Source organism: Echinops telfairi, unplaced genomic scaffold, assembly GCF_000313985.2.
Source record: "Echinops telfairi isolate 266 unplaced genomic scaffold, ASM31398v2 ScPeMD7_7458;HRSCAF=8496, whole genome shotgun sequence".
NCBI lineage: Eukaryota > Metazoa > Chordata > Mammalia > Afrosoricida > Tenrecidae > Echinops > Echinops telfairi.
In genome coordinates this window covers 35,008,651-35,024,315 of record NW_022111358.1, presented here as the reverse complement: position 1 = coordinate 35,024,315, position 15,665 = coordinate 35,008,651, and the positions used below count along the sequence as shown (strand labels likewise).

Genomic DNA, 15,665 nt, shown 5'->3' with positions numbered 1-15,665 from the left:
TGTACAAATGCGCTTTACACAATTGATGTGTGTATGGATTGTGATAAGAGTTGTATGAGCCCCTAATAAAATGTTTAAAAAACAAAAACAAAAACAAAACAACCCAGAGGTGACTTTTAAAGTTATATTGCATTATCAATGAGTTATGAGGTGAATTTCAAGGCTGTTTTATAAAGCCCATATAAAGATGAGTATATATTAATGAGTGGAGAATAATTAATAGCATAGTTTGGGTAAACAAGTTGCTTCTACCTTAGAGCTGGAATGGGGAGTGGTATAACATTTTTTTATGAAGAAATTAAAAAATTATGATACTGAAGATAACTCCTTTTCCTGTATTACTAATTAACCATGCCAAGGGAATCCTTTAAATATTGGAGATAGACATGCTCTTGTAAATGTTCCAAAATAACATAGAGAATTAAAAAAAATGTTTTAACCCACAAAAAAAAAGCAAATTCCATCTCTGACAAAAGTGGAAATGTCCATGTATGATTTGGATTCTAAGATATGATGATGGAAACGGACTCAGACGGATTTATAAATGACTTAACAGATGTAAGAAGTTGAAACAAATATTTGCTGAGGGTAATAACAAAAGGAGTAAGTCCAATTGTTAGATAAACCCCAGAAGAGCAAAGGAATCAGAAGCCCCAGGAAAGCACAAGGATTAAAATGTGGAGGCCTGGGGATGAGAAGAGGGCAGACAGCACAGAGAGTATCTGAGGTTTACAGAAGAAGCAGTTAGGCCTCCAGATCTCTACCCTCATCTTGCCCAGCCAGGTGACTATCAATCTTCTGTAACAACCACACATAAAAAAGAGAATTAAGAGGTAGCTACAAGAAGTTCATGGGAAATGGAATGAAAAGATCATGGAACCTTTCTACACACTTTTTGAAGCCCCTTTCACTGGCAAAATTGAACTTGGGACATAAGATCCAAAGCAAGGTAGGAGGTTTAAATAAAAGTTGGCATACTGAATGTTAAACCTCAGCTTTCTCTGCCCATCTTTAAGATATTTACACCCATCATATATATCCTCCAGATCAGAGATTGGAGGATTTTTTCAGGAAAAGAAAAACAACACAGGAAAACAAAAAACTCCCAAAACGAATAATTACTTTTGTTTATTTAAAGGTCTAGCCTAGTGAGTTATGTTAATACTCTACAGTTAAACTTGCTCCATACACAAGCTTTCAAACACAGTGTCTAACTACTTTTCACAGTTCCTAATTACTAAATTATGAATTACAGTGCAGGCAAAGAATGTTGAAAATACCATGGACTGCCAAAAGAATAAATAAATCTGTCTTGGAAGAACAGGATGCCGTGAGAAGGGAACAACTAGAGAGCAAGAAAGAGCTGCTGAAATTTAAAACTGTGATAAAAATCAAACCAAACCCACTGCTATCAAGTCATCTCTGGCTTATATAGGGTGCTGGGAGGTTTGAATAACTGAGTCGGAGGTTAATAGCCAACAGTATTAAAAGTTAATGCTGAAGAAATCTCCCAAATGTGGATCAAAGAAGCAGCTCCCTTCCCCCAAACAAACACACAAACAACAAATCTCAGTAAGTAGATGTACTCTAAATTTGATTATCAGTATAGTAAATCTAATGTTTCATTAATAGAAGTTGTAGAAGGAGAGAAAAGATGAAGTTGTAGAGAGAAAATCATCAATATTAATGTATATCAATGCAAACGTATTTGTCAGAATTGAAGAGTATATCTCCAGGACTCACTGGATGTCAGCAGAAAAAAAGAAGACCCATCCAAGGTATCTCATCATGAAATTTCAGAATGGTAATACAAACAAGATGCTAAAAGCTTCTGGAGAGAAAAGATGGTGTACATAAACACAAAATCTGAAACAAGTATAATACCAGCAACAGTGGAAGTTCATGAAAATGAAGCAAGACTGCTTCATCTAGGGCAGCTTTACCACAAATAGATGGCATTAATAAATCAAAATTTATTTTCTCCCAGTTTAGGAGGCTAACGTCCAAATTTAGGGCACTGGTTCAAGAGGGAGGACATTGCCTTTCTTACTATCTGTGAGCCTGGCATTCTTTGGAGATCTTCATGTATCTTGGGATGTACCTTTGGTCTAGGTGGTTCTCAGTACACTGACCCTGTGTTCAGAGGATGTACTCTGTTCCTGGCTCTTCTTACTTGGTGGGGGTGAGGACCCTTTCTTTTCTGATTACTTCTCTCTTTACCTTTTTTAAGATAAAAGGTATGACTCAAACAAGGTATGTACTCAAACAAGACTTAAGCAAGAAGAGAAATGACAGAAATTTCCAAAATCACTAAGTGTGAGTCTTGAGAACAATTTGGGTCTAGATTGGAACCTATGGTTTTAGGGTGACCTCTCTAGGGGAAAAAAATATAACCAATGAGTGTGAAAAATTACATTGACAGGTATTTTACAAAGCTTAACAAGTCTCTGAAGTTAAGGAATGACTTCAGTCACAGGTTTGAAAACACATAATAAAATTAAGTATTTAATAATTTTAATAAAATAAAAATATTGTTTGAGAATATGGTATCATTGGCTCTACTGTGAAATATATTTGCATAGTCTTATTGCTGATTTATGAAGCCAGTAAAAAATCATGAGAGAACTGGGATGGCAGTAGGAAGGTTAAAAGGCTGACATCCTCATCATTCATAATATAAAGAAAAAGTTATGAAACAACTTGTATAGTAGCATGTGAATATTATTTAGAAATATGAAAGCAGTGATCACAGAAAACAGTCCTGGGAGCTATAAGTGGTTGCCTTTAGAGAATGGGTAGGTTAGAGGGGAAGAAAACAGATGGCTTGTTTCAGCACTTAATTTTCTAAACAGTGCTAACTTGTGCATGTGTTACTTTAAAAAAAAAATCCCAATCATGTAAAAATATTTTGTATAGTGTAGTATAGCTGAAAGAGTTTTCAGCTAGGAATGAAAAAAAAAAAACAAACGAAAACCAACAACATAAAAACCAAACTATTGATTACTTATAGTGTGATCTGGGATAAACCATATAACTTCTCTGAGTCCAACTTCTATTCATTAGAGGACTCTGATTACTTCGAAGGGCCCTGAGGTTCTGATTCCATAATAGTAAAGTATTTTTCTAGGAATAACAAAGAAAGAGAAACTTTTCTCCATGTCTCTTGTATACATTATTTTTGTTCATTTTGCCAAATATCTGCTACCTTTGCTTCTTTGATGTTAAACAGAAATAGCATATCTCCAACACATAAAGTCAACATGAGTTAGAATCTACCTAACTGATGGCAAAATTAAAAAAAAAAAAATTTCACCAGGGTGTCTATTGTACCTGTGAGGCTAGTCTGCGCATAGCCTCCTCCTGCCGCCGGCGCATTTCTGGAGTTCCTGGACAGCTGCCACTGGTTATAGATGAGTGGGCTGAAGCTGGCTGTGTGAGTGGTAGCTCTCTGTTGGCATCCACATCTGGATTAGAAAGATGAGATGTTTGCATCAGATAATCACAACATTCTCAAGGAAAGGGAGATTGGCTAAATTCCATTTATGATGCAGCAAGTCCAACTCTAGCTATATACCCAAGAGAAATAAAAACACAAGCACACACAAATTCATATAAATATACATTCATAAGTCAAAAATTAGAGATAATCCAAATGTCTGTCAATCAACGGATGAATAAGTACAATGTGGTATATACATACAATGGTGTATACTATTTGGCATTAAAAATAAATGCCACAGTGATATATGCTTCAACAAGGTGAACCCGAAAAACATGCCAAGTGAAAAAACCCAGACACAAAAGGCCACATGCAGTCTGATATCATTTATATGCTATGTTGACGGTAGGAAAATCCAAAGAGAAAATTGATTAGCAGTTGCTTAGGGTTGGGTGAGAGGAAGAGTTAGAGGGAGATGAATTGATTGCAAATGGTTACACGGTTACTTTCTGTGGAGAATCTGCTAAAATTAGATTGTGGTGACTGGCTGTTACTGTATCATTTCTGGTATTCAGTCCTTCCCTCCACCATGCTCCCTCTTTTCTGGTACTTGATTTTTGTGGGTAAGTATTGTCTGAATACTTTCTATCTCTGAGTTAATCTAGGGGTGCCCTCCTTTTTGTCAGATTGTCTTACATTCTGTCTGATACTAAAAGAACAGTAGAAATAAAAGTTAATAAGTAGGTAGCAGTCATTGTGCACATCAAAAAATTGGCAAAACAAACTTGTGAAATGAGCAGAGACGGTAGGGTAGGGGCTATTTACTTGACAGCTGTTTGGGACATGGCAGCTGTTGGTAAATGTCAAATCCAAATATTAACTATATTGAGACTCTTAGTAATAGAAAAACAATAGTTTTCCATCTTGTATTATACAGAGCTTCCCTAAGTACTGTACTGAGTATATTTGTGGTTAATGCAACAATGCCTGAATTACACAACAGGTCTATTTTCACAAAATGTTTTTTGTACTTTGTGTGTGTGCTGGGGGGCTGGGCTGGGTGGGTGGTAGAGGAGACTGATAGAGGGAGTCAGTTTTGGGAAGGGCGTAGGTGGAAAGCAGGATGACAGGCTAGTGTCTGCCTTGACAGGGAAGTGACAAGGAGGGGGTGGGTTGGGGGCTGAGTGTCTGTGGGGGAAGAAGAGAGCCAGGCAATGCAGTGTTGCAGGCTCAACTGCTCACCTCTTCCACAGCAGCACTGCTCACTGCGGAGGTGGGAGAGACAGAAGGAAGTCGGCAGACGATGCAGAGATAAAAGTTAGGAGCCACAATAATTTCCAATTTATTTCCATTTTTACTACGAATTTTATCATTGGTATCACTGAGGGTTAAGAATGCCAGTGGGACTCCTAATATACCTATCAAGTTGAAAGTCAAATAAGCTAAAACAAAAAAAATTTAAGTTAACCCTCGATATTGCAGGTAGCATATTATTAATGAAAAAAAATTCTGCTGCTGCCAGCATTTCTGGTATCGGTTCTTATAATTAGATGCTGCCCCCTAATAATTGACAATATATCAGTTTTACTTAATTTTGACCCTCTTAAAAGTTCTATTAAGATGGCTGAGGTAGAATGTAGGTTGAACACCAACAGATTACAACAAAAATTATTTTGTATTTGGCAACTGCTGGTTCTTAATCCTGATAAATACATAATCATGTACTTTAACTCCCCTGATTACGTTCTAAAAGATAGTTTCAACGATGGACAATCATTTCATAAAGGGCGAGTGGACCAGGGTTTTCAGAGATTCTCAGTAGATGAGAGGCAATGGGCATTAGAGAACAACTTAATCTACTGCTTTCAAAGAACTTCTATTTTGGGGAGTATTTGGGCTATTTTCTATCAACTCTCTCCCAGGCTCCCTTAGGGGACCCCCAGGTACCTTTGCTTTCTGAGAAAGCAGCTCTTCTTGCCTTTGGGGTTTATCCTCTGTCATGCATGATTTTACCATTCTGTTATATGCAACAGTGATATACAGAGAAGTCAGACTACTTATTATCTGGTTTTCTTTCTGACACACTCAAATAGCTAACCCCTTGAAATACACAGATAGGAAGTGGCTTGATATCATATTCAAGCACTCTTGGAATAACTGTGGAAAGTAACTATGGAGATATGTTATAGAATCACAGATTTTTTAGCACAATATCAGGTAATCCAAATTTTCATTTTACATGTGTGAAAACTATGCTATAAAGAATTAAAGTAAATTTCTGAAGGTTACCAAGGACAGGCAATTTGAGTGTTAGAGCTCAAACACTTGGCACTTGATTTCCAGGACATTATGTTAATCTACCTTTAAATGTTTTATTTTCAAACTATGATATTATTTAAGATCAGCAATTATTCCACACCAACTTTACCATACTCCGGGGCACACAAGTAAATTGGCCTAACCAATTTACTTCCTACTAAATGAGAAAACTGGTCTTTCTTCCACATGCTTGATATTCATGCTTAGGAGAGGCAATCTGCTTCTTAATCACATAAGATGGCTAATTAATTTTAATAAGAAGTCAAGACGTTTGGAAGGTATTTAGTTGAGTTTTTATTACATTTCTAGCATTGGCTAAAGTCTGCCAATATTAAGATGTCAAACAAATAATTTCTTCTAGTGGTTAATGTGTAAAAATTTGTTAGGATATATTATTGATTTGGACAAGCAAAACATTTAGTTTCAGTTTTAGTTCTCTTATATCTCATAGAAAACAGATACACTTGTTCTGTAGACATACACAGTGCTTCTAAGAAGAACATCTAGATATTTAGTTTGACCTCTTATATCGAGTGAGTTCCACCAACAGGGAAAGGTAGTATAGCAAAATACATAAGACAATAAAACTAGCCTCTGAAGCCAGTCAGCTTGGGTTTGATTTCTACTTTCAGGATTTATGGACTATGAGACTTAGGAGGCTTACTATTTCCTTATCTGTGAAATAATGATAATATGAACTACACCTCACTGAGATCTGATGTGGATTGGATGAATGAATATTCATAAAGAACTTAAGAGGGTGTCTGGCACATAGGAAGTACTACATGAATATCTTTTAAACAAAGAAACATGATCCTGGTGGGGATCACCAAGCTGTGCCCTACTAGTAGTGAAAGAAGCATGAGTAGAGGAGAGGTCAGCACCTTTTCACAAGAAGGGAGAAGAAACCCTTCAAGGGCACAACGGAAGCCCAACCCCAAGCAGTGCAACACTGACGTCAATATCAAGGAAATGACGGCTACAAACAGCTTGTGCTGGCATGTACGGAGAACAGGCACAGGCAGAGCGGAAGCTGACCGTGATGGATACAAATGGATCCACAGGCAATTGCTGGAGTCATTATCCAAAGGGTACTCTAGCAGCCACATATTTGCCAGCAGAGAAGAATCATATACTTTATCTTCTGAGAAAAAGTTTTTTGAGTCCTACTTAGGAGACTGCTGGATATAGGGATTAAATATAAACAGAATATTGTTTTATTTCTCTCAACTCTGAATTAATTGCTCTCACATGCAAGTCAGGTTTTGCACATCTGGACATAAAAGAAGATGTGATCCAATATAAATGACTGGAAATATGTCACAGCAATGAAGCAAGGATTTCTTTTAAAAGGAATACGTACGTTTGGGGGAGGCATGTGGGCTGTCTGAGGCGATCTGTCTCATCCGTGTGCCATGGCAGCTGAGGGCCACCAGTCTGGAGATGATGGCAGTTTTGCCAAACCCAATATTTCCCACAATCACTACTCCTTGGTTCACGCTGGCATTTGAACTTTGCAGTTGAGCATCTATTTCGTGGAAAACCCAATCCCGGCCAACAAACACAGACTCAGTAGTGATGCTGGGCACTTCAAAGAGCAGAGGCTTCAGGGAGATATCTGGAGGCCTGTAAGGTGCAAAATGAACTGAACGGGACAAAAAGAGAACAAAGAACTCAAGTCAAACTATTAATATTGAGAGAAATAACTTTTAAAAATAGTTTTAGTTTAAGAGATTATTAAAATTACAGTATAGTGATATTCTGGGTTTATTCAGAAAACAATGATACTCTGATTTTTGGTTCTACAAAGACAAGCCATGGCAGCTGAGTTAGAGCCAGGGTGGAGTTCTGGGAGGACAAGGCTGCTGGTGGCTGGGCAGTTAGATAGCTTACAGTAGTAGCCCTTTCCCAACCAGAAGAACATAGTTCAGTATTTAACAGTCAACATGGTATGGTCATATCAGGATGTATCAGTTGGCTATCAATTCTGCAGAAAGCAATGTAAACAGTAATTCCTTTAAGTTCATGATGATATGTTTTATTTTTTTGTTCAGTAGAGAGGTATATTATTAGGGGCAGCAAAACCTTGAAGAGCTCTAATGGTTTCAAATGTCTCCAACATGTTTAGCAGTCAACACAGCAAAAACCAAACTTTCATCTGATGTCTTTGTTCTTGTAGAATTTGTACTCATGCCTATTACCAAAATTATTTTTGGCTTTTACACATGTGCCATAAGGATGAATCGTCATTGCTTTTTTTCTTCTTCAAGATTTCTCCCTGTGTCTATGTAATAATTTAATTATAGGATGCACTAACGGCAAATGGTTAATGCACTCAGCAGCTAATTGAAAAGTTGAAAATTCAAGTTTACCCACAGGCACTACAAAAAGCCCTTTCCGATTCCAATTAACTAATTTTTTCCCCTAGTACTTTAACTTTTGAGCCTAGAAAAAGATAGGTATCTAACTTTTTCCTCCATAAATGGTTAAAAAATTGTCCATTGGGAATTTGAATTCTTTACTAATCTGAAATGCTTACTTTATTTTATTTTTATTGAGTCAGCTAGCTTGTTCTACTTTATTTATTTTCTTTTTTTCTTTTTTAGGCAGTGAGTGTGTGAGTCAATGAGTGAGTGAGAGAGTGAGTGAGAGTGAGGCAGTGAGCAAATGAGAGAATGAGTGAATGTGCCAGTGAGTGAGAGTGTGAGTGAGTGAGATAGTGAGAGAGTGAGTCAGAGATAGTGAGAGAGTGAGTCAGAGATAATGAGTGAGAGTGAGGCAGTGAGCAAGTGAAGCAGTGAGTGTGAGTCAATGAGTGAGTGAGAGAGTGAATGTGCCAGTGAGTGATTGAGTGAGACAGTGAGTGAGTGAGATAGTCTTGTTCTACTTTATCAGTCAACCTCAGATTAGGATTCTAAGTCTCCTATTGTTAATATTTTTTCAAGAAAATTTGAAAAATGTAGCTTCAAAAACAATTTCCAGAATTAGTTTGATATATCCTATAAGAAATCTTACACACTTTGCTTACTAAGAGTTACATTGAAGTTCTGATAGTTAATGAGAGATATTCCATTTACACGGTTTTTTAAAGAGTAAAATTCTTGAGATAACCATAATTCATTTTCATAAATCTGAGACATATAGCAATTTCACTTTAGCAAACATACATCATATACCGGTATTTGAAAATAATCCAATTTTACTCTTTTATTAAATAAAACCCAAGTAGTTGAATATTCAATATACATTTCTGGGAAAGATCCACAATCATTACTAATGCCATTGTAAATTTGTCCAATTTTTTGGAAAGTAACTAGTAATATGTAGCAAATGCCACTTAGATCTCATCATTTAGTTTCTGCAAATTCATTCTAATGATTCAAAAGAAGAACACACACATTCTTTGTAGCATAGATAGTTTAGTGAGGATGACTTAACACATAAAGACTTGAAGAAGCTTGTGGAAAACTTGAAATATGTTTTAAACTCATTTCCCCACACTTTTGAAGCCCCCTTTCATGCTTAATGGTATACTAACCAAGAATAATAAAGTTATAACAATGAAAAACATGGTAAAGATTGTGCAGAATTATGAAAATGTAAAAAGAGAGAAACAAACTTATATAGTAATAGCACACAAAAGAATGTAGTTTACACAATATTCCTCTGGTTCTTTGAGGTCTCCTCTCCTCCTCCCATTATGACCTTTGTCCTGTCTTTCAGTTCTGGCTAGACTGGAGCATGCACACCGGTACAGATAAGAGTGCACAACACATGAAATCCAGGTTAGATAAACCCCTCAGGAACAGAAATGGGAGTATTGATACCAGGAAGGTAGGGGGAAGGTGTGGGGATGGGTAGAGAAAGGGTATCTGAGTACAATGATTGCTGCATCACTTCCCCTTTTCCCCCCAGGGGAACGGACAACAGAAATGTGGGTAAAGGGACACAGTGGTCAGTGTAAGATATGAAAATAATAATAACTTATAATTTCTCAAGGGGTCACAAAGGTGGGAGAGGGAGAGGAAGGGGAAAAAAAGAGGAGCTGATACCAAGGACTCAAACAGAAGGTAAATGTTTACAAAATAATGATGGCAATATATGTACAAAAATGCTCTATAAAATTGATGTATGGAATGTTATAAAAGCTATAAGAGCCCCCAAATAAAATTATTTTAAAAAAAGAATGTATTTTAAAACAAAACAAAAAAACAACAAAAAGAATGTATTTTTTTATGCTTTCTACTTAAAATATGCATAAGGAAGGTAATTGTAGAAATAAATATGGTGAGAAAATAGCATGATTGATGATATTTTAAATTATAATTATTCTTAAAGTTTCTTCGATGCAAATTTTAGCTACATTAAAAAACCCGAGAATCTGTTTTTTAAAACTCAGACAAAAGCAGCAAATGTTTCATCAAGATCACTGATTTTGGAATGATTATAAAAACCTAAACCAAACAAAATCTGTTGGCATTAAGCCAATTCCAATTCATAGTGGCTCTTAGAATAGAGTAGAATGTTCCATATAATTTCTAAGGTTGCAGCTTTTGAGAAGAAAACTGTCACACATCTTTCTCACATGGAATGGTTAATCGGTTCAAACCAAATTTCTGGGTTAACAGTTGAGTGCTTTACAGGGCCTTATAAAGACTATAACCATAGTCAAAACAAATACTTCGGTATGATTCAATTGAAGCTTAATCATTTGTTTGTTTTGACCATGATTATAATCATTTCAAGGAGCCCTTGTAAAAAGACACTTCACTGTTAACCTAAAAGTTATAGCATTTAACTGAGAAAGGAGCCCTGGTGGCATAGTGGGTTACGCACTGGTTGCTAACTTCAAGGTTAGCTATTCAAAACCACCAGTCCCTTATGTGGAGAAGCATGAGGCTCTCTACTCTCTTAAAGAGTTACAGCCTTGGAAACCCACAGTGTCAATTCTACTTTGTCCTATATGGTTGCTATGAGTCAGAGGTAACTCGATAGCACTGAGTTTGATTTGGGCTTTATGTAACTGAAACAGACAAGTATATAAAAATAATATAATCTGAGTGTTTCTCTCCCATTTAAAAATAAAAAAGCTGATCTAATGTGGAATTTTAACTATTTTCATTATTATAGAAAGATTTAAACACAAAATACATAAACACACACACAAGTATATATAAAGTACGGTACTCCTGCCAGAGCAGCCTAAATGTCATGCTGAGTAGTTGGTTTGTACTTCCTTTATAAGCAATAAATCTGAAAACCAACCAAACTCATTGCCATTGAATTGATTCTGACTCATATCAACCTTGTAGGACAGAACAGAACATCACAGTTTCCAAGGCTATAATCGTTATGAAAGCAAACTGCCACATCTTTCTCCCACAGAGCAACTGGTGGGTTCAAATTCTCTACATTTCAATTAGAAACCAGGTGCATAGCCACTGCATCTCCATGGCTCTAATCCACTGAAGTGGATACTATAGTCATGTGTTTTATGTGATCAAGTTGCTTCTGATTGACAGTGATCCTGTATGAAAGAGTAGAACTCCCCCATAGGTTTGGGGCTTCTCAGACTGTAAACTCTATGGGAGCAGATCACCAGGTTTTTCTCCTATGGAACAGTTGGTGAATTCAAACCTCTGACATTTCAGTTAGGAGCTGAGCATTTAACTACAGCACAAATAGGACTCGTTAACACTAGTGAAGGTACACGGAGAAGGAAGAAGTCAGACTACTCACTTCATTAGTCTTGGGGAAGCCTGATGGCCTGAACTATTCCCACCAATAAAAAGGGAAAAGGGTGAACAGATGTGTAAGAGCTAGGAAAAGATTGGATGTAGTGCACTAAGAAGGGGAAGAGCCAGTTTCAAGTCTAAAGGATGAAGGGGGACCAATTTTTCAGTATTTCAAGAAGGGATTTATTGTTGGGTAGAAAGAGCTTTCTGACTTTCTGTTACATAAAGTTTCAATCATATTTCTCCTTTCCTTTCTGTTTTAGGAAGTTGTGTTTCCCTCCTAAATCAGAACGAGAATCAAAATCTCAAAATCGAGGAGAAACTGAAAAGGTCTTCAGATATATCAGAGGTATGCTCAGATTTAAAATGTCAACCTAAGAACCCATTGAGTTAATTTTAGAAAATCAAGGAGCCACAGTATATCATGTTACTGCTAAGCTGTTTGTTCCTATACTTTACGTAGGCCACAGAAATGAGAAATATGTGTAGGACTAAACAAGTCAACTGAGAAACACTTCTACGTTATTTACAGGGCAAAGAAATTTACATGGGTCACTATAAACATTTGCTCACATAAAAACGGGCAATCTGAGAGGAGTAAGAAGACTGTAAGATAAGTGGGAACAACAGAGAGGTAGAAAAAATTCCTGTCTTGGACTGCAATGACCACTGCTGGTACTGAGCCTATCTGATAACAAAAAAAGACATTATCACTCTCTACATGAAACTCACCACTGGTTTGCTTTTTGAACATTTTATTGTGGTTTAGGTGGAAATTTACAAAGGAAATTGGTTTCCCACCCAACAATTGATACACAGATTGTTTCATGGCATTGGGTGCAATACCTTCAAAGTGTTCGTATTCTCCTGACTTTAATCCTGGGTCCATATTTCCATTTGCCCAGCTTTCTTGCTTTTTTCTGATGTCTGAATATTGCTTTTGGGCAAATGCAGCCCTTTTAGCCCTTATTGATGACTCTTGAGAATTTCCTCACAGGTGTTACTATTCACTATATAGGCCTGCGTGTACTGTTTGGCTTATTGACAACCTACGATATGTAGATGACAAAACCTTGCTTGCTGAGAGGAGGACTTGAATCATTTGCTGATGAAGATCACGGATTGCAGCCGTCAGTATGGCTTACGACTCAGTGTAAAGAAGACGGAAATCCTCACAACTGGACCAGTAGGTAAAACATGATAAATGGTGAAAAGGTTGACTTGGTTAAGGAGTCTGTCTTGCTTGGATCCACAGTAAATGCTCATGGAAGCAGCAGTCAAGAGATCAAATGATTGTGTTGCCTTAGGTAAATCTGCTGCACAGGACCTCTTTTTTTGTCTGTTTTTTTTAAAAAAATAATTTTATTAGGGGCTCATACAACTCTTATCACAATCCATACATACATCAGTTGTGTAAAGCGCATTTGTACATTCATTGCCATCATTCTTAAAACATTTCCTACTTAAACCCCTGGCATTAGGTCTTCATTTTTCCCCTCCCTCCCTGCTCCCCCCTCCCTTATGTGCCCTTGATAGTTTATAAATTGTTATTTTGTCATATCTTGCCCTGTCCAACGTCTCCCTTCACCCACTTTTCTGTTGTCCGTCACCCAGGGAGGAGGTCACATATAGTTCCTTGTAATTGGTTCCCTCTTTCCTATCCACTCACCCTCTACCCTCCCTGTTTCGCCACTCACTCCACTGGTCCTGTAGGGCTCATCCGCCCTGGATTCCCTGGATTTTCAGTTCCTATATGTACCAGTGTACATCCTCTGGTCTAGCCAGACTTGCAAGGTCGAATTCGAGTCATGGTAGTGGGAGCCGGGAGGAAACATTTAGGAACTAGAGGAAAGTTGTATTTTTCATCGTTGCTACATGTTTTCATGTGATTTTTGGTTATTTGTATAACTTCTTTGCAGAAATGTCTTTTTGCCAATTTTAAAATTTGAATGTCTCCTTGTTGTGGGGTTGTTCCGTTTTGAAAAATATATTCCATATAGTAAGTCCTTATCAGATATGACTTGAAAATATTTTCATCTCCATTAATTTTTTTTTCAGTTTCTTGATAATTTCCTTTTATGAGTAAAAGTTTCTTAACTTTGCCTAGGTAAAATTCATTTTTTCTTATTTTGCTTATGATTTTGGCATAATATCTAAGAATCTGTTGCCCAATCCAAAGCCATGATGATTTATTTATTTGCTTCTTTCAGAGTTAGTTACATTTTGCTCTTACAGTTAAGTTTAGGATTCAGTTTTAGTTAAGTGTTGCATTGATAAGAAGGTACGGTTTCAATTTCATTCTTTTGCTTGTGGATATTCAGTTGGTTCAGCACCATTTAAGAGACTGTCTTTTCCCTACTGAGTGGTCTTTTTTAGTGACACTTTTGTGGAAAATCAATTGGTCATTGAAGGATGGGTTTATTTCTGGATTCTAAATTCTATACCATTGGTCTATGTATGTCTAGTTTTAACCTAATACCACACTGCTTTGATTACTGCAACTTTGTAGTAAGCTTTGAAATTATAAAGTATAAGTCCTCTAATTTTGTTTTCCTTTTTGAATATTGTTTAGCTATTTGGCACTCCTTGTAATACCAAATGAATTTGAGGATTGGCTTTCTAGTTCTCTTAAAAAAGAGTCATTAGAATTTTGAAAAAGTTTGTATTTAATTTACAGGTCACTTTGGGTATTATTGCCATCTTAAAATCATATTAAGCTTTTCAATCCATGAAGATGATGTGCTCCCATTTAACCATGTCTTTTAAAATTCTTTCAGCAATGGTTTTTTAAAAAAACCAAATCATTTTATTGTGGGCTCTTACCATAATCCATACATACATACATAGTGTCAAGCACATTTGTACATATGTTGCCACCACCATTTTCAAAACATTTTCTTTCTACTTGAGCCCTTGGTATCCGCTCCTTGTTCCCCTCCCTCCCCTCAACCTTCCATCCTCATGAACCCTTCATAAATTATAAATTATTATTATTTTCATATCTTACACTGTCCACCCTTCACTCATGTTTCTGTTGTTCGTTTCCTGGGGGTGGGAGGTGGGGGTTATACATCGATCACTGTGATCAGTTTCCTATTTCTCTCCCTTCTCCCCTCACCTTCCACTTACCCTCATGGTATTGCTACCGCCATTACTGTTCCTGGGGGCTTTATCTGTCTTGGATTCCATGTGTTGAGAGCTCTTATCTGTGCCAGTGTACATGCTCCAGTTTAGATGGATTTGTAAGGTAGAACTGGGTTCATTGATAGTGGGGAGGAAGCATTAAAGTACAGGAATGTGTGTTTTGCCAGCGCTATACTGTACCCTGGCTGACTCATTCTTGTCACCCTTCTGAGAGGGGATGTCCAGTTGTCTATAGATGGGCTTTGGGTCTCCACTCCAACCCCCCTAGTTTCGCATCAATACATTTGTTTGTTTTGGGTCTTCTGATGCCTGATACCTGATCCCATCTGCACCTTGTGGTCACACAGGCTGGTGTGCTTCTTCCATGTTGACTTCAGCAATGCTTTGTAGCATTCAGTGTACAGGTCCTCATTTCCTCGGTTAACGTTATTCCCAAGTAGCTAATTCTTTAGGATGTTTATTATAGTTTCTGTCAACATATGTACAAATGTGCTTGATAGAATTGATGTATAGTTTGTCATAAGAGCTGTTTAAGAGCCCTGAATAATTTATATATATATAAATACACACACACACATATATATATAATGAATTATTCCCCTTATAAAAGAAAACCCCCCCAATATTTTTTCCTGTTTGCATTTCAGGTTTAAAAAGTTTTATTAAAATATATTTCATGTACAATGCAGTGGCTTGAATGTATTTAAAAAGTTGTGTTTTGTTTTGCTTTGTTGTTTTGTTTTGCTCTGTCTTGTTTTTATGCTTATTACCGTCTCTGCATGTCTATCTAGATAAGACAGGTGGGATAAACAATCCGGAGGAGAAAATAATGGACACAGGAAAGAGGTAGGTGGAGGAAAAGGGGGTGGGGTTGTCAACAAACTTAGGGACAAGGGAACTACAAGTGAGCTAAACTTGATTGGCGAGGAGGGCGTAGGAGGCCTGATGGGGCTTGATCAAGGGTAACGTAGCTGAGAGGAATTACTGAAACCCAAATGAAGGCCAAACATGATAGTGGGACAAGAGGA

General features: G+C 37.0%; 1 protein-coding gene across 7 annotated transcripts in view; it reads right to left on the bottom strand.

Moving 5' to 3' along the window:
- The window catches only part of TANC2 (tetratricopeptide repeat, ankyrin repeat and coiled-coil containing 2), a 333,029-nt gene that overhangs the window by 116,615 nt on the left and 200,749 nt on the right, over positions 1-15,665 (bottom strand). For all 7 annotated transcript variants that reach the window (XM_045299320.1, XM_045299321.1, XM_045299323.1 and 4 more), the window contains 2 exons: positions 7,122-7,403; positions 3,331-3,464 (listed from right to left, as the gene is read on the bottom strand). In XM_045299320.1, the coding sequence (XP_045155255.1) occupies positions 3,331-3,464; positions 7,122-7,403 (416 nt within the window). The remainder of the gene's footprint in view (positions 1-3,330; positions 3,465-7,121; positions 7,404-15,665) is intronic.